At 41.0% G+C, this 18,536-nt stretch overlaps 1 protein-coding gene across 1 annotated transcript in view; it reads left to right on the forward strand.

Moving 5' to 3' along the window:
- Rars (arginyl-tRNA synthetase) overlaps positions 1 to 17,873 on the forward strand; it is a 38,258-nt gene extending 20,385 nt beyond the window's left edge. The window contains exons 10-15 of the mRNA XM_005376302.2: positions 374 to 552; positions 1,127 to 1,236; positions 4,661 to 4,766; positions 15,960 to 16,132; positions 16,465 to 16,712; positions 17,646 to 17,873. Of these exons, the coding sequence (XP_005376359.1) occupies positions 374 to 552; positions 1,127 to 1,236; positions 4,661 to 4,766; positions 15,960 to 16,132; positions 16,465 to 16,712; positions 17,646 to 17,755 (926 nt within the window). The 3' untranslated portion in view covers positions 17,756 to 17,873. The remainder of the gene's footprint in view (positions 1 to 373; positions 553 to 1,126; positions 1,237 to 4,660; positions 4,767 to 15,959; positions 16,133 to 16,464; positions 16,713 to 17,645) is intronic.
- The last annotated feature ends 663 nt before the right edge of the window (positions 17,874 to 18,536 follow it).

Raw genomic sequence — 18,536 nt, forward strand, 5'->3', positions numbered from 1 at the left:
GTGCCACTGAGCTATATCCCCAGCCCCTCAGATGTCCTTTCCTTGTTTTGGTTTTTGGTTTTTTGAGGCACGGCCTTGCCACGTAGCTCACATTAGCCTTGAACTCAGTAAATAACCCAGGCTGAGTCCTCCTGCCTTAGCCTCCTGACTGTGCGATTATAGGTGTGCACCACTGTGCCCAGCTCAACATCCTTGACAGTAGCCATTTTCCAAGGCTTCCAGTAAGTTTTGCTGTGAAAGGAATGTGATTTGTTCAGCTCTCTAATATTTTGTAAAGTATAAACTATTCATAGAATGTTAAAATGTAGAATGACAAAGCATTTATGTTCCTTCAGGGTTCTTTTAATATTACTGATTTTTTTTTTTTTAACAGGATTCGTGCAAGTGGATGATGGCCGAAAGATTGTGTTTGTCCCAGGTTGTTCCATACCATTGACCATAGTGAAATCAGATGGTGGTTATACCTATGATACATCTGACATGGCTGCTATTAAACAAAGACTATTTGAGGAAAAAGCAGATATGATTATCTGTGTTGTAGACAGTGGACAAGTAAGTCTGAAGATTTGGCTCTGTTCTTACACTGGCTGATTGGAGTTAGGTGGCACTTGATTCTGGGACACTGACTCTCCCCCCAGATAGTACGATTCAGAAGATCAGTGTATTGTGGGAGAAAACACAGATTGGACCTAGGTTTCCAGGTGTGCTCCACACACAGGCAAAGGTGATTTCTCTGAACCTCAGCAATTGTTCTTATCAATAGGGTAGTGCGATGTTAACGATTACTGCATGTGAACTTGCTCTTATCCAGTTGCTTTTAAAGCCTTTGAAAGTAGTGTGGTATCGGTCCTACTCTTACTATTTCTTATACCAAGGTAGTGAAAGAAGAGCCTTTGAGTTGGCAATGTAGCTCCGTGGCACAAGCACCTGCCTGGCAAGCACGAGGTCCTGAGTTTGATTCCCGGTACAAAAAAAAACAAAAAGAGCCTTTGTAGTAGCACCGGGTCACAAGATGTGTGATTGGAATTTTAGAAAATGTTTACCCCTAAGCACAAAAGCCTTAAGTCTTTTTTTAAAAAATTATTTACAAAACTAGCAAGTAACTTTCTATCTCTGTGTTTTGTAGGCGACGCACTTCCAAACAGTGTTTGCGGCTGCTCAGATGATGGGTTGGTATGATCCGAAAGTAACTCGAGTGGCCCATGCTGGATTTGGCGTGGTGCTGGGGGAAGACAAGTGAGTAGAAAATCTGAAGATGATAATACCTGATCCTCACATTCCTTGGGAGAGGTTGTGTTTATTTTATGCTGTATTAGAACTGAGAAAGTGCATCCTACCATTGCCAGAGGATATAACCGAAAGTGACACAGTACTCAGTTGAGTGAAAAGTAGATTGTAGACCGAATACGTTATGAAAGAGGGTTTCTGGTGCTACAGATCTAAGTTACAAAATCTATAATGATACATAATCAGATTTTAGGCAAAATATTTAGTATAGTCCAAGCATTTTGGCATTTTGTAAATGTCTGCTTTTTCCTTCACAGTTTTTATTTGGTCAAAAATATAAGTTTGTTGAGATTCCAGTTAAGTTTTATTTTTAATTTTTTTTATTTTAAAGAGTAAAAGAAGGATAACATAGTAATAGGGGGATTTACCAAATTACAGACAAAGTGGTAGGCCGTTATCAATGGTTGTCGTTTTACCTATTGGTATCTTTAAGATAGTTTCTCAGGAAAACAAATAGACAAATAATAGTGAGTTACAGACAAAAATGGTAGGAAATTATCAATGGTTGTTGTACAGTACTTTGGTTTCTTCAAAGTGGTTTCTAGGGAAAACAAATAGAGCTATACATGACATGGTAATAAACGTACATCCATTTACGAAATAGCATAGGAACAATACAAACATTACAGAGTTATAGACAGATTGGTAGGAAATTATCAATGGCTGCTGTAATACATGTTGGTATCTTCAAAGTGGTTTCTCAGGAAAACAAAAATACGCAAGAAAGATCTAACAAGTAATTACAGCCTAAAGGGTTGTGAAAAATCGCGGATTACCTCATCAGTTACTCCTTCCACTGAGGTGTGACAGCTGAAAGGCCAGGATTGAAAAGAAGGACCGAGAGACTGGCACCAGTGTCCAGCAATAGACTGTTTACTTTTTCCTCTATAGTCATGATTACATGGGGCTCCTCCTTGGAGATAATGGTCTGGCCAGAGGGAGAAGGCAGAGTATGCTCTGGGCCCCTTCATTCCTGTTGGACCAGCTGGTAGGAGGGGTCTGAGCTCTGGGGCCTTTGCTTCAGAGGGCAGTCTGACCTCTAGTGGTCACCTTTATAGTCAGGGCATGCCCCAGGGGGCTTCTTAGGGCAGTTCCTCTTGAAGTGGCCTGGCTTTTGACAGCAGTAGCAGATGAATGTAGTCGATGAATTCTTCTTGGGACCCTGAGAATCAAGACTTAGGGTCTGTTTCTCTTAGTGCTACAACAAAGGCAGCTGCTTTTTCTCGATCTCTTTGTTTTCTCTCCTTGGCCGCCTCCTCATCATGGCTATAAAATACTGAGGAGGCAATTCTTACTAACATCTCAAGTGAGCTGTCTGGGGCAAAAGCCATTTTTTGTAGTTTTTTTCTACTCTCTGGGGCTGACTGAGTAGTAAACTTACCTTTAAGAATAGTTTGTCCCTCTACTGAGGTGGGATCCAGGGAAGTATGCTTTATCAATGCCTCTTGTCTAAGAAAGCAGAGGGGTGTTCTCTCCAGCCTCCCAGCACATTGGGACCCCGCAACCACTGAATATTGGGCACCCATGTAATCCATGAAGTCTCAGTGCAGACCTTTCCGGAGCTCTACTCCCTCCTCCACCGCAGCCTGTGCAGTTAGGGGAAGAATGGCCTCCAGGGGGTCTCCCCAGGTATTGTGAAAGGTCCTCCTGGTTTCCAGCTGCTGAGTGGCTCTCGTGTCCCCAGTCAGCTCGACCTGTGAGTTGTTGGGCGTCAGTACTCATGTTCTCCAAGTCCTTGTTCATCAGCTGCTCCTCTGCTGACTCTGGACCTTTCTGGCTCAAGGGCAGGGCCAAGAGCGACCCACCATGTGGCATGTTTTCCCAGAGGTTTCTCCGTGTCAGGATGGTTCATGCACATCTCCAGGCAGGCCTATTGTGTCAGTGCTTCTCTGCGGCATGGCAGTTCTCAACCACACAGCAGCAGCCGGCCCGAAGACCAGTGCGTGTCTCTGCACCACTTTCCGGGCTCCTGCTGCCTGTCTTTCCAGGCGCTTGTGCAGCTGGGGTCCGTACCTGAAAGGGCCGGCATGGTCCAGCTGCGCGGCCTCCCAGGCAGGCACCTGTGGCCTGCCTGTCTCCCAGGCCTCCAGTTGAGTTTTAAGATTTTCTTTCTTTCTTTCTTTCTTTCTTTTTTTATTTTTTTAATTTATTTATTTATTTTTTTAAAGAATAAAAGAAGGATAACATAATAATAGGGGGGACTTAGCAAATTACAGACAAAATGGTAGGAAATTATCAATGGTTATCGTAGATTTTCATTTTTATGTTCTTCTAAAAATATTTTTTATCGAGACCTATGTAGTAATCTTCATACTTTCACCTTTTCTAATTTGTAGTCATTTCTCCAGATTCTGCTCAATGTTTATGAAAAGCAGTGTAAATATTATCAGATACTTATTGACTCTTCATCACTTCAAAGGCACAGACTTTCACATTTCAAAATCGTAAATTCACGGTGTCTTAAGATCATTTTTAATCAGCATTTCTTTCTCTTAAAATCTTGGCATCTTTTATTTGACAGTGCCCAAATATTACCATACACAGAGGTGGTCATGTTTCTGAAAAGCACATGAAGCGGCTCAGGTTTGGCTAGAAAATGTATAAAAGGTGTAATTAAGAATAAAAGTTCAGGTATGTCATGGTGTCATTTTAAAGACAAAGTATATGCAGGTCCGAGACCTTGTTTAGGGGGATTGAGCCCATGCTAGGCAAGCACTCTGCCTGGAGGCAGCATACCCTGCCCCTCTAGAAAGGAATTACAATCCGTGACAAAGAACAAGTAGATGGTTTCTGAGGAAAGCTCTGAAAATAAAACTTTAAAAGGAAGTATCACAATTTGGTAGACTTTTGTTGGTACACAATTTGTTGGATAGAAAAGCATGTTTCATCTATAGCATTTACATTTGAAGGATTTTTTAAACTACCAAAAAAAGGCAAATGATATACTTGATATGCAGACTTACATTTTGCTTAATAAAGTTAAAAATCCTGTTTTCTCAGCTATGCCTTATCAGTGTGTTGTGATAATGTTGCCCCATCTGTGGAGATTCTTACCTCGATAGATCTAAATGGGGCTTTTGCAGCCTTGTGTTACAAGCCTTTCCAGCTATTTCAAATGTACATCTAGTGTTGATTACCACTCAATTGTATTTATATGAGAAGTGCAAATAAGATTGCATTGAAGAATTTGTGGACCTACTAAACAATTATAGAAGTAAACATTTATTAGTAATGTCTCTGAAAGTATGAAATTACTAAGTTAAACATATTCCACAAGAGTGAACAAATTAAATGTCTTTTATTTCTCTATTGGACAATTATTAAGTTGAAAAGTCTGTTTCTGAATTTCTTTGGCACTTTTAAATGTTTTTAGGAAGAAGTTTAAAACACGTTCAGGTGAAACAGTGCGCCTCATAGACCTTCTGGAAGAAGGACTGAAAAGATCCATGGATAAATTGAAGGAAAAAGAGAGAGATAAGGTAATCCAAGCCCTTATTGGTATAGTGTGTTTCATGTGTCATATTGACTTTGCAGGTTTTTTTTCTTGACAAAATAGGAAATTATGAGGAGTCAGTCCACCTATGGCTGGATTAAGTTTCTTGTTTTTTATTGCACAATAAGATGTGTGGGTTTCCTTGTACGCTGTCTGTTCTGTTCCGTTTGTTCTTTTTTACGGCACTACTGTGCAATTTTGATTACTACTATGTTAGAGTATGCTGGGAGGTCATGCAGTGTCTTGCCTCCTGCTTTGATGTTTTGGGTTTTTTGCAGAGTGCTTTTTGTCTTGTACTTTGGCTACTGGATTTTGTTGCGTTTTTTTGTGGCTCCATACGTTTTTTGTTTTGTTTTGTTTTTTTCCGGTACCGGCAATCGAACTCACGATGTTGCGCTTGCCAGGCAGACGCTGTGCCGCTGAGCTAAATCCCCAGCCCCACATATTTTATTTTTTAAAATTCTGTGAAGGATGTCATTGATATTTTGATATGTATCACACTGAATCTGCGGATTGCTTTTATTTGGGTAGTGTGGACTTTTTTAATAGTATTAGCTCTTCCAATCCATAAACATGATGGATTTTTCTGCATCTCTGGCTTTCGTGTGTGTGTGTGTGTGTGTGTGTGTGTGTGGTTGTGTGTATGTGTGTGTGTGGTGTGTGTGTGTGTGTGTGTGTGTGTTAGTGGTGGTGCTAGGTATTGAACCCAGACCTTTGAGCATGCTAGGTAAGCACTCTACCACTGAGCTGTATAACCCACCCCTTTTTATTTTTTGAGATAGTCTCAGTAAGTTGGGCAGGCTAGACTTGGAACTTGGAATTCTCCTGCCTTGGCCTTCTGAGTAGCTAAGATTTATAGGTATGTGCTACTATGGCTAGGTAACATAATGTCTTTAACTCTTACAAGAGACCTAAAAGGGGAGTGGCTTGGTTAAATGAAATTTATGTGTTTTTTTTGTTTTAGGATATGATTCATTCTTGGTAAAAGTATGTGTCCAGGAGTTTGTCCGCTTCTTCCAGGTTATCAAATTTGTTGGCATATAGTTGTTCATAGTAAGCTTTAATGATCTTTTGGTATTTCTGTGTGTCAAGTTATATTATTTCCCTTTTTGTCTTTGATTTTGAATCTTCTCTTTTCTTAGAGTCAGGTTTGTCTTTTCAAAGAACCACTGCTTCATTTCATTGAGCTGTTGTATTTTGTATGGTTTCCACAGTTTTTGTTATGATTTCTCTTTTTGTTTTTTAAACTTGTTGAGGCTGGCCTTGTGGCCAGCATGTTCTGTTCTGCAGAATGTTCCATGTCCTGTAGATGCTCTCTAGGCTGGTCTACTTGTCCTGCATGCAGTCTTAACTGTGTAGTCATTTTTACTATTTTAGCACTAGATGGTGCCCTGAGCCTAGGTTTGCCACAAGTCTGTCTGTGTTGTCACTGTTTCAGCACTAGGGCATAATCCAAGCCCAGGTTTGTCCCAGATCCTTCATTGATATGTCACTGAACATGAACGTGAAGTAAGAGTACCTGAAAAGGATAGTCCATCCAGCTAGCTATTGCACTGTACTGGTGCCAGGATATGCCCAGACTCACGGCCATCAGTGACACCATCTGTGTCATATCCTGAGCCAGCATGGCATAGGGGCCAGGACAGCCCTACAGTAACACTAAGGCCCTTACTACTGTGGGCTGCCTACAGAGTGATGCTGGCAAAATGAGCAGTATGACAGACAGAGGTTACCACTGTCCCTGGCACTGGGGCTCTGTCTGTGAGTGCTGGTTGTGGGGTGGAGGTTATCATGATCTGCCTGTTGTTAGGTTCCACTAGCTTAGCACTGAGCATCAAGGCAAAGTCCTATGTTTATTGTCCTGTCTTTCCCAGTGAATAGTGTCTTGTGTTACGCTGCTTGCGGTTAGGGTAGTGGTGACAAAGGTGGCCTCTAAGCTGTGTTGTACTTCAGTCTCATACCCACAGGGGCCTGCTTGGTCTCGGGTGCATACACTAGAGTTGGCAACACTGCAGTCTGAAATGGAAGTTTGTCCCACCAGGATGCTAGCCTTTGCCTGGTGCCAGAGCAGGTTGACTGTCCATAAGCACTGGCCTGGGGATTGCTCTGCTGCCCGCAGTTGTGGGATGGGCGGTTAAGAGAGTCCTTTGGCCACCAAGGCTGATGCTCAGCTGGGTCACATCTGAGTCTCAGAGCCACAGGGAAGTGTGTTTGGGGGAGGTTGTGGCCCAGGCCCACTCCAAGGCTGACAGTGGTGCAGGCAAGCACTCTACCACTGAACCACATCCCCAGGCCTTTCTGTTTGTGACTGAGTCCCGCTGAATTGCCCAGGATGACTACAAATTTTTGATCATCCTGCCTCAGCCTCAGAAGTAGTTGGGATTACAGGCATGTGCCACTATGCCCAGTGGCCTACAGTTTATTGTTGTCCTTTCTGGTTTATGTATAAGCGTAATCCTGGCTTTATAGAAGAAGTTTGGTAAAGATTGCTATTCTTTTTTGGTGGTACCGGGAATCGAACTCAGAACCTTCTGCTTACCTGGCAGGCACAGTTCCACTGAGCTATGTCCCCCACCCTTTGCTATTAGTTCTCAATAAAGTGTTTTGTAGAATTGAGCAGTGAAACCATCAGATTCTAGGCTTTTCTGTGCTGGGAGATGTTTTGATTCTGTTTCATTAAGTCATTACGGGTGTGGTATTCTGTTTTCTTGACTTGGTTTTAGTAGATTAGATGTATCCAGGTCTTTTTCTATTTTTTCCACGTTTTTCCCATTTGTTGTCATAGAGCTGTTCATAAATCATTAATGAACCTTTGTGTTTTTCCTGGTGGCTGTTGTAATGTCTCATTTTTTATCTGATTCTTTTTGAGTCACTAGTTTTTCTCTTAGTCTAGATAAGGCTTTTCTATTTTATCTTTTCATAAAACTAATCTTCATTTCATGGAATTCTTGGTTTTGAGGGGAGGATGTGGGTACTTAGTATACATTTCCCTCTTCGTGGTACTTGTGCTGTGTCCCACAGGTTTGGGTATGTTGTTTCCATTTTCACACGCCTGAACAATTTTGAAAATTCTTCTGTTGTTGTTTTTTTTTTTTTCATGACCTAGTGGTGATTTCAAGAGTATGCTATTTCGGTTCTTCGTATTTGTACAGCTTGTTCTGTGACCTAACATGGTCTTTCTTGAAGAAAGAATGTGAAAACTGCAGCTGCTAGATGAAATGCTCTGTTAGATCTATTTGGATTAGTTTAACACTGATTTTTCTCTGTTGATATTTTGTCTGGTTGATCTTTCCATTTATACATGTGAGGTATTGAAGCTCCCCATTATTATACTGGAGTCTGTATTTAAATATAAAAATTTCACCTTGTGTGATAGGGTGCTTTCATACTTGGTGTTAAAGTTGTTGTTGCGACTTCGGGGATTGGACCCAGGCGCTCACACATGTGCCCTCCCACTGAGTTATATCCCCAGCTCTTTTTTTTCCTTCTAAATTTTGGACCAGTCTTGTTGCCCAGGCAGGGTGTAAGTTGCCCACATGGGCCTGGCACTTAGGATCTTCTATCTCTTGAGTTCCTGGGGGTATAGTAATACACCATTGTGCCTGGCCCTTTTTACAGTTTCTCACTTAAAGTCTATTATCTGACATGCATAACTACTCTTGCTTGCTTTGGATTTCCGTGTATATGGTTTATATGGATTATCTTTTCAGTCTATATATGTCATTACTAGAATGGTGCGTTTCTTGTTGGCGGCCTAAAGTTCAGTTTTAATACTTTACCATTTAGCAGCTCTGCAGCTTTTGATTGAGGAATTTTAAATTCAAGGTTATTTTTCATAAGAATGTTTTTCCACCTTGTTTACCTATTGTTCTGTATACCATTTCTCCTAAGGCTTTTGTGATTTGGTGGGTGTTATGGTTTGTGTCTGGCTTCCCCCACCCGCAAAAGCCTCATGCAGTCATAGGGGCAGGCTTTTCAGAGGTGGTTGAATCTAGAGTTTGTGATTGGCTTATTGTCTAGCCACTGGGATTGGGAGTATGAGTGCTATGCCCACCCTAGGGTAGGTAGCCTGTACACAATTTAAGGGAAAAAGAGTCTTTCTGCTCTTGGTGCTTTTGCTGTGTTCTGCCTTCATGAACTATTGCTTCTCTGCCATGCCACCCTGCCTTGGAGCCAGCTGATCACGGACTGAAACCTACAAACTGTGAACTAAACGAACCTTTCGTCCTTTAATTTTGGGTGTCAGGTGTTTTGTCTCAGCATTGAGAGGAGTGGGTATCTATGTTGGTAAGATCTGATTCCTTTCTCTTTCTCCCAGTGTGCCTTCAGAGGTATGGTTCCTCACTTCCTGGATGTATGGCTCTAGAGCATGTCTTGCATTGCTGGTCTAGTGATGATGAGGGTTCTCAGCTTTCACTCACTTGGGAAAGTTGTTTCTCCGTTTGAGGAGATTTATAATACTCTTTGGTTATCAGTTTCGTTTTTCTTTTTTTTTTGTTTTTTGTTTTTTTCCGGTACCGGGAATCGAATTCACGACGTCGTGCTTGCCAGGTCCCCAGCCCCAATTTTCTTTTTCTTGAGGAATTTGAAATGTGTCATTACATTCCCTTCTGTAAGCTTTCTACTGATAATCTGCCTCCAGTGCTGCCCTCATGTGACCTAGCACATTTGGTGAATCAGTTTTTTCTGCCACTTTTATAGAGTGACAAAGAAAGAGGCTTTTACCTAAAGATGTATCTTAATGTGTGAGTTGAGTTCCAGTTAGGCACTATAGCATTAGCACCCTATATTTTGTGTCTCCAGATGTCCCCAGGACCTGCAAAATCTCTTGTCTTATCTTACCTCCTTTCTGTGCTTGTTGATCACAGCCTCGGGTGGGGAGCTGGGAGAGTCAGGTTGGAGGCTTACACCAGGGGCAGGGCTATGTGGGAGCTTCTGTCTCTTAGGGACAGTATGAATTCTGACAAGTATTGTGCTGCAGGAGGCTGGCTCTGGAGAGACAGTGTAGACAGTGTGTTCCTTCTCTGAAGTAAAACTACTCTGCAGATGCCAGAGCTCTACTTTCTGGGGTCCAAGACTTTGATGACTATAGAAATCTCTTTAAGCTAAGAATTGGCAGCATCTGAAGCCTAACCATGAGGCTATTCTCTTGTGTAGTTGGGTCTCAGGTTCCCTGCTACAGCATGTTGTATTAGCAATAGCATCATTAGTTATTTAACCAATCAGTAACCTACAGTAATGGTACCATTTGCTGTCCATGATTGCATTGAATTAAGAGAGTGTTGAAAAACCACTGATGATTTCAACATAAAGGAGCACAGAGGTGTGCCAGTCTACCTGCTAGGTAGACTTGACGGATTCCTGGGGTCAGGTTCTGTCAAGTTATTCGCAGGAGCTATTGTTTGTTATCCTACCAAGTGAAAAAAGACAGTCATAAACAGAAAATTAAGAGAGAAGAGAGTCTTACTGGGATCCAGAATCTTGTTCAGACATCAAGTTGTCTGGTGCAGAGGGCTTTATGAAAGAGAAGTTCCTATTCTTAGTAGTTTAATAATGTCACTCATTTAGCCAGAATTGTAAGCAATCGAAAGGCTTAAAACATCTTTGTTCCCCAGTAAAGAAAGGCCTCCTGTCGTGTGATTATTTATCCTTATGAGAAGCCCATTTAGATAATCTGTAATCAAACCTGAAAAAAGGAAAAAAGGTACTTGAATATAATAAGCAATGGAAGAGTGCATCTCCAAAGTTAGGAATGTACACCGTATTATGGAGGAATACAAGCAACAGAACTAGTACCTTCCACAGAGGAATGCTCGACTCTTGAAAATGAAATTGCCTGGTACACAGGACAGTTAAGATACTGCAGGGAAAGCAAAGAGTATAGAATGGACGTTATCTTAAACCTCTCAGACAAACAATTTTCTTACCAGGCCACAATAGCTGAGCCAAAATTGGGTAGAAATAAAACAAGTTTATAGGAGCTAACTAAAAACTTGAGGGAGAAAATTACCAATTAAGTTTAAAGGTGAAGAGCTGGGGATATAGCTCAGTGGCACAATTGCCTGCCTGGCAAGTGCAAGGTCCTGAGTTGGATTGCTGGTACCAAAAAAAAAAAAAGTTTAAAGGTGAGATGGAAAAAACTACAGTTCAGAAAAGGTTGAAAAATTTTTTTTACAAATTTGTAAGTGTACATCAGTATTTCAAGAAAGCCTGTTACTTTGGATGCATCCTGATTTTACATCATTGTAGTAATGTTCCATTTTTAGAAAACCTTCAAATGGTCCTAATTTTTCTTAGGTTTCATCCTTTAGAAACCTTATTCAGCTTTCTCAGATCCTTTGTGACCTGCTTAAACCGTTGATTTTTGCCCTGTATTTTTCTTCCTGTTGGCAAGCAATCTAGTCTTTTGGGCCAAAAAAATGTAGCACATGTAATTGTTCCTCATACTTCCAACTTCTTTGTAACTCCTTTCTACCTCGCTTTCACTTCCTTTTGTAGATTGATGCTTTGAAACAAGCCTTAAGGAAAAAAATACTTTGAATTATACAAGAGTTTTTTTCCTCAAAAATATTTTCTTTATTACAGTTATTTTACATGATATATTTTTCTTGTATTTACATGTGAAACTAGATACATTAGTTACAAATTTTACCTCTAAGTAACCTGAATTTCTAATGAAGACCAAGTAGAAAGCAGTCTTGAAATGTTTACAATGTACCACAGTTATGAAAATTTATAATTTTTAAAAATGTGCATTCTCATTTAATAACAAAAAACTTTATGGAATAGTGTGTTTATTAATAAGTTCAAATATGTGTGTTTATATATTATCTTTTCAAGAGGTATTGAGTTTATACTTAGCAATCAATGTATATTTTAACTTAGTTAGAAATGACTCATATATAGTTAAAAGGTTGTTAACTTAAGAGATACTCTTATGTTATATGAAAAGTCTCCTTAAATGATCGTCTTATTTATGTTCACCTATTCTGAGATGTTAGGGAAGCATAGTCCTTATTTGTTCAAAAAAGAATGCTCTAACTTAGAAGTTAAAAACCCAGTACTTGATACATAGGAAACAAGAGACACAGTATTGTACTATGATCTCAAGCATCTAAGCGAGCTCGGTGCAACTCTGCATGGACAGCAAAGCCAGGCAGAACTGTACACTAACACTTCTGAAGAGACCTTTTATTTTATCAAATGTAAAACATTTTAACAAATGTAAAATGGTTCTGTTTTGAAGATTTATTTAAATCATATCAACTAAAACACACTTAGGTTAATTATTATAGTCCTAACAGTTTTTTGTTTTTTTGAGGTTTTTTTTTGTCTTTTGAGACAGGGTCTTGCTGTGCAGTTCAGACTGGCCTTGAGCTCGCTTTGTAGCCCAGGCTAGTCTAGAACTAGAGACGATCCTCCTGCCTCAGCCTCCCGAGTGCTGGGATTACAGATGTGCGCCAACACGCCCTGCAACAGTTTTAGTTTATGTAACTGCTCATTTCTGCCTAACGTGTTTGTATGTCTCACTGCCAGGCAGCTTGTATCATCTGTGATAACCTGCCTGATCGCCTCACTGGGTGGCTTTTATGAATTTTATGAGTGGATAGACTGATACAAGTGATGACCCATTTGTAGCATCAGTGGTTTAAGTCGGCAGGAACACATTAAGCTATTCTGGCTAGAATTCCTTAGTAATTTTACCATGTAGGCACACAACCTGTATACACAGAGAAAGGTTGTAGAACATTCATCTTACAGCTGGCTACAAAAGAGAAAGGTAGATAAACTCAGCTGCTTCTAAAAATATGAACAGTTGGATCCAAGTTATACCTGACAAAAACTGGACAACATCACCTGTCCATGTAGCTGAACTTTTCAGATTTTCATTTGTCCTGGTAGGTGGTAACCAAATTTAGAAGTAAAGCAGTTTCTATAGCAGTGTGGTTTTAAAAAGTCTCGTACCTTTCTTCTCAACCTCCATCCTCCCTTTTTAAAAACTGTTTCCAATCTCAAATGAGTTCAGGAGTTAATTGTTAGACGGATTATTGGCTGAAGTAACAAACTTCTAAGTGACCTTAAATTATTTATTTATTGAGACAGGGTCTTGCTGTGTAGTTCAGGCTGGCCTTGAACTCACTGTGTAGCCTAGGCTGACCTTGAACTTGCAGTGATCCTCCCCCATCAGCCTCCTGAGTGCTGGGATTACAGATGTGCACCAGCACACCTAGTGTGACCTTAAATTTAGTACCAAAATTACTTTCATTTTGTTTGCGTGACTAATCAACGTAGGCAGATGTTTTGAGATGGCCTCACTGTATCTTTCAGGCTGGCCTCAAAATCACTGCCTCTGGCTCCCGAGTACTGGGATTACAGATGTGCCACGGCAACCAGCTAACAAAGCAGTTCTAAAGCAGTTTTTATGCTGGACAAGAAAGCTTTTGTCCAATACAGAGGGTGATTTCTTAAAAATGCTTGTTTGAAGAACTCTTTTTAGATTATTAATCAGCTTATTTAGGCAGTATTGGGAATTAAACCCAGGATGCCACACATGCTAAGCAAGCTCTTTGCTACCAGGCTACATCCCTAGCAGCCTGACCATCTTGTTTAATTTTGTTTTGAAATAGTGTCTTGCTGTGTTGCCTAGACCACCTTCAAACTCTCAATCCTTCTGCCTCAGCCTTCCCAATAGGCATGCACCAGCAAGCCCGGCTACATGTTTAATCTTTCAGTTAACTGTGTTGTCACCCTAAGCCATTGTTAGCTAAGCAGACCTAAATTTTCACTTCTGAAAGCGATGTCTTTTAGTTATCAAGGTAACCATGGAGCTGCTGTAAATTGCAAAGCCATCAGTTTGAAAAACCAAACAAAATAATAAACACTTTAAAGCAAGCTTTGCCTGGTTTGGTTTGGTTTTTTTCAGTTTGTCTTTAAGCAGAAACTCAACAGGCTCAAAAGGTAGGAAAATAAAAATAGAGAGCTAAAGAACCTTTACATGTTGACCATCTACCTGTAGCTGCGGTTTAAGAATCTACTTTCTAGTTGGACTGTAAGTGAGCCAGCTGAGATACAGAAGGGGACATTTGTGTACTTTAGACTGTAGGCACCCCATTTTCTTACTCTCTAGAGCAAAAACTAATAATTTAAAAATAATTTTAAAATCCTGTAAGAATATTAAGGTTTGGGGCAAGATATTTTGCTTTGTTAGGGATACCGGCGTAGGATTCTTGTTTTCACTTGGTGAGTGGCCACGTTTGTGAGCTCCGTAACCAAGCTTTCCCAGGTTGCAGAGACATTACCTATGCAGAGCAGGTGCTCTGCCGGCAGTCTTGCCTCTGTCTGACTGTGATCTTCACACGCGAGCCTGAGTCTTCAGAGATGCCATTCTCTCATGGGGGATGGTGGTGGCCGCCTTAGTGGCTTTTAATTGACTGTCCCAAGCTCATTCACTTAGAATGTTTATATTGGCTCTCAGAACTTTATCAAGAAATAAGTAGGGAGTAAAAGAGCCAAATCATTTACAGGTGTGCATAAGCAAAATTAAAATGTTTGTGGAAACTGTAAATGAGGCATGTAAATCAAACACAGTGTTACAGTAAGTGCACAGAACCAAGAGTATTCACTAGATGAAATACTGAAGGTCCTTGCAGGTACAGGTTATCAATTTGACTGCTCATCAGGACCCGCCCCAGTCCTGAGGATGAACCCAGGCTCTCGATAAGTCACTCATTTGCCAGCCTGGGCTCAAACTTGCAGTCCTGCCTCAGCTTCCTGGAGTGCTGGGAAGGTATGTGCCACCACTGCCATCTGACAGAAGGCAGCAAGGCCACCTGTATGTAAGGACACCTTACCAAACCAGATCCTAAATACATGTAGTCGTATAGTCAGTGGGGAGTGTTTCCCAATTTGAAATAATAATCCTTGGCCTTAACAAGAGTCACGCCAGCCCAAGGTTGAACAGTTTCAGGGCAGATGTCTTTGAAGTATTTTCGTGTGAGGGTTACAGTCAGGCCGTCTGATGAGAACCCTTCCTAACTTCCTGGCTGTGTTTACTTTTTGGTAGGGCTGACACAAGCAGCTCCATTTTTATTTTGAGAACTTTATCCCACTTTTGAACAGTTGCTTTAGTGGACAAATAGGTTAGTGTACCCAGCAGTGATAGTGCACCTGTGGCACGCATGCCGCAGTGGGCACGCAGGAGTCTGTCAGCATGCCAGCCAAGTGTATGAGGTGAGTTGTTTGTTTATTTTTGGTACCTGGAATCGAACTCAGGACCTTGGGCTTCACAGGCAGGTGCTTGTGCCGCTAAGCTATATCCCTGGCTCGAGTTGTTTGTTTTTGAGACAGGGTCTGACTTTGTAGCCAGGCTGGCCTTGAACTCATGGTGATGCTCCTGCCTCAGCCTCCTGAGTGCTGAAATTATAGGCATGCACCATCATGTCCAGCTAGTTTTTTTCTGAACTAAAACCACAGTATTCAGGTATAAGTGCAGTGTTGACACTTTACTATATATAAGTGAATTTGGGTTTTAGGCACTCGGTCCCTGAAAGGTCACCGTTACTGGTCTACTACAAGGTAGTCTGTCGTGGCCAGAACAAAAGATTTAATACATGGCCAAGTACTAGGAAAAGAATATGTTTTTCTACTCATGAAACACTATTGATTTTCCTTAATTACTTGATGTTAAATTTTGGTTTTCGTAGAGTTTTTTGCTCTTTTGTTTTGTGAGACAGGGATTTACTGTGTAGTCCAAGCTGGCCTTGAATTTGTGATCCTCCTGCTTCTGCTTCCCAAGTGTTAGACTACAGGTTTGCACCACAATACCAAGTTTTATATTTGTTTCTATTTTACTATACTTGTATCCCTACCATCTCAGTGTTTTATCTTATACAGTGGAGATAAATTCATTTGTGTGCTGGGCTATCTGCTGAGCACTTTGGAAAATAGGCTTACTCCTGACACTTCACAAATCAGGTTTCTCTGAGAAATTCCTCATTGAGCAGAGCAGATTAGTTTTATCTTTTCATCACTGTTTGTACACTGGCCCATGGTGTTCTGCCTCGCTGTTTATTGGTAAAAGAGCACCGTTACATGCTCCCCACCCCAGCCTTCTGCCTGTAAGTCAACAGTTAGAACCAGTGGTCACTAACCACTGAAGTATTGTTTTCTTTCCCCACAGGTCTTAACTCCAGAGGAACTGAAAGCTGCTCAGACGTCTGTTGCTTATGGCTGCATCAAATATGCTGACCTTTCCCACAACCGGATGAATGACTATATCTTCTCCTTCGATAAAATGCTGGATGACAGAGGGAACACGGCTGCTTATTTGCTGTACGCTTTCACTAGAATCAGGTAACCAAGTGAAGGCATACTGTGCTGGAACTCCAAAATGATTTTGTTCTCCGCTGTGTAAAACTGTGGAATTAGGTCTCCTTTAGAATTGTGGCTTATACTGGAATCCCTAAGCCCTGCCATTAACTCTGGCAGATTTGGTTTAAACACCGGGAAGCTGTCTTCTGGTCCTCTAAAAGAATCGCATCTCCATTCTTAGTGTTGAAAAATGCCGTAGACCAGGTTATTAGTTTTGCTAGTTTCTGGTTTACGCCCACCGTGTGTGTTGCACACGAAGAGGAGTGTGCCCAGCAAGGGAGGGAGCGGTGAGCAGTGCTTGTCGGATGTTTCAGGTCCATTGCACGTCTGGCCAACATCGATGAAGAGATGCTCCGCAAAGCCGCGCGGGAGACCAAGATCATTTTAGACCATGAAAAGGAGTGGAAACTGGGCCGCTGCATTTTACGTTTCCCTGAGATTTTGCAGAAGATTTTAGATGACTTATTTCTCCATACACTCTGTGATTATATTTATGAGCTGGCAACTACTTTCACAGAGTTCTACGATAACTGCTACTGTGTGGAGAAAGACCGGCAGACTGGTGAGCCTCGTCAACTCAACTATCTTTGTTGGGGAAGCAGTGCCGCCAAGCATTTGAGTCGGGTGGAAATGCCTTTGCAATTGGTTTTATTCGTAGAGACCCTCCCTCTTTGTTGCAAAGAATTGCAGTGATCCATAGAAACATAACAATTCGAAATAGCGGTAATCTATTTCTCTACCTTTGGCTCTGTGAGAGGCAGCCTTAGGATCCCAAGGGTAACAGCTGGAAGGCCACTGGACATAGGACATTTTAACAAAGGTAGAGGGGCAGATCTGGACGAGGCCAGAGGATGGCTCGTGCAAGCACAGTCTGGCCAACTTAGTGAGCCCCTTTCTAGAAATATAAAAGGGCTGAACTATAGCTCAGTGCAAAAGCCCTGGAGTCAGTCCCCGGTACACCAAAAGAAAAAGTAATGGTGACGGGGGGCCCGGGAGTACCTGAGTATTCTTGATAACAGCAACTGCCTTGGGAAAACAACTGGTATCTTTTCCTACCTTAGCTATTTTCCATGTAACACAAGAAGCCTATTTGTGAGGGTAATGCCTAGGTACTTAATTTTTTTAATATCACCGGTTTTTTCAGATCATGAGGCTTTGAAAAGATCTCTAACTTGGGGGAATCACCCCAAGTTTGAGGCTTAAAGTACATAATGAGACCCTGTCAAAAAAAAAAAATCTGAATTTTACAAAGAAGTACAGTATAAAATACATGTTTCTGATCACTGGAGGTCTCTCTTATTAATGAAAAACAGTTCTTGCATAGAAACACAAACTGTGTCTCAGATTAACTCTCAATAGTTCAAGTGCTAGCTAGAATCATTTTTAGTTGGGTTGTTCACTTCTAAATAAAACCAGAGATAAAAGATTCTTTAATGTTGATTTTTTTTTTTTTCCCCCCGAGAAGAAAACTCAGTATCTTTTTCTTTCTTTTCAGGAAAAGTATCGAAGGTGAATATGTGGCGTATGCTGCTGTGTGAGGCAGTCGCTGCTGTCATGGCCAAGGGGTTCGATATCCTCGGAATAAAACCTGTCCAAAGGATGTGACCTTCTAAGGTTTAACGCTGGGTTTTTACCGAAGTGGCCATTCGCACTGTTCGCTTTTTTTTAACAAAGAAAAAAGCATATGTGCAGATAAAACTAGTAAAGATAATTTCTCTATCTATGCTAAATGTGGTTCTTTAACAACTCAAGTTCTAAAAGAAAGAAAAACACTTTCACAAATGTGCTCTTTGCTGACTACTGACCAAGATGACTTAACAGGGGCTGTGAGGTAACGTTTATTGGCTTGTTAGGGATATGGCTCTCTTAATTTTAATTGGAGAAGCACTCCCATTTACAGAGCATTATATAGATCCTCAAAACTTCATTTAGGTTTATTGTCCTGTTTATTCTTCATTCTACTGTTCTTTGGTAGATACTTAAGCTACTTTGCAAGTGACAAAAGTGAGATTCCACAGTCATACCCTGAACTGTGGAACAAACCAAGATTCATACTTGGGCTTGCCTTAACTTTCGGTTTCAACCTCTCTCTATTTTAGCAAAAAATGCCTTTGGCAGTATAACAGACCAGGGGCTGGGGGTAAGAAAACAATAGACCAGAAGTTTCCTGAAGCCTTAGATTAGCTCTCATCGTAGTCCTAGTTGCTCAGAAGAAAGCTCAGAAAAGCTTAAAACTCTTAAGCCAAGGATACAATTGCCACGATTTACTTAGAGCAGTCAAGATTTATCCCCTGGGATTGGTATACTGTCTCACTTCATGAGGTTGCATTTCTTTTAGCACATATACCATAAATAAATACATACATACACACCCCATATTAACGGA

Source organism: Chinchilla lanigera, unplaced genomic scaffold (assembly GCF_000276665.1).
Source record: "Chinchilla lanigera isolate Chin_1 unplaced genomic scaffold, ChiLan1.0 scaffold00007, whole genome shotgun sequence".
Classification (NCBI taxonomy): Eukaryota; Metazoa; Chordata; class Mammalia; order Rodentia; family Chinchillidae; genus Chinchilla; species Chinchilla lanigera.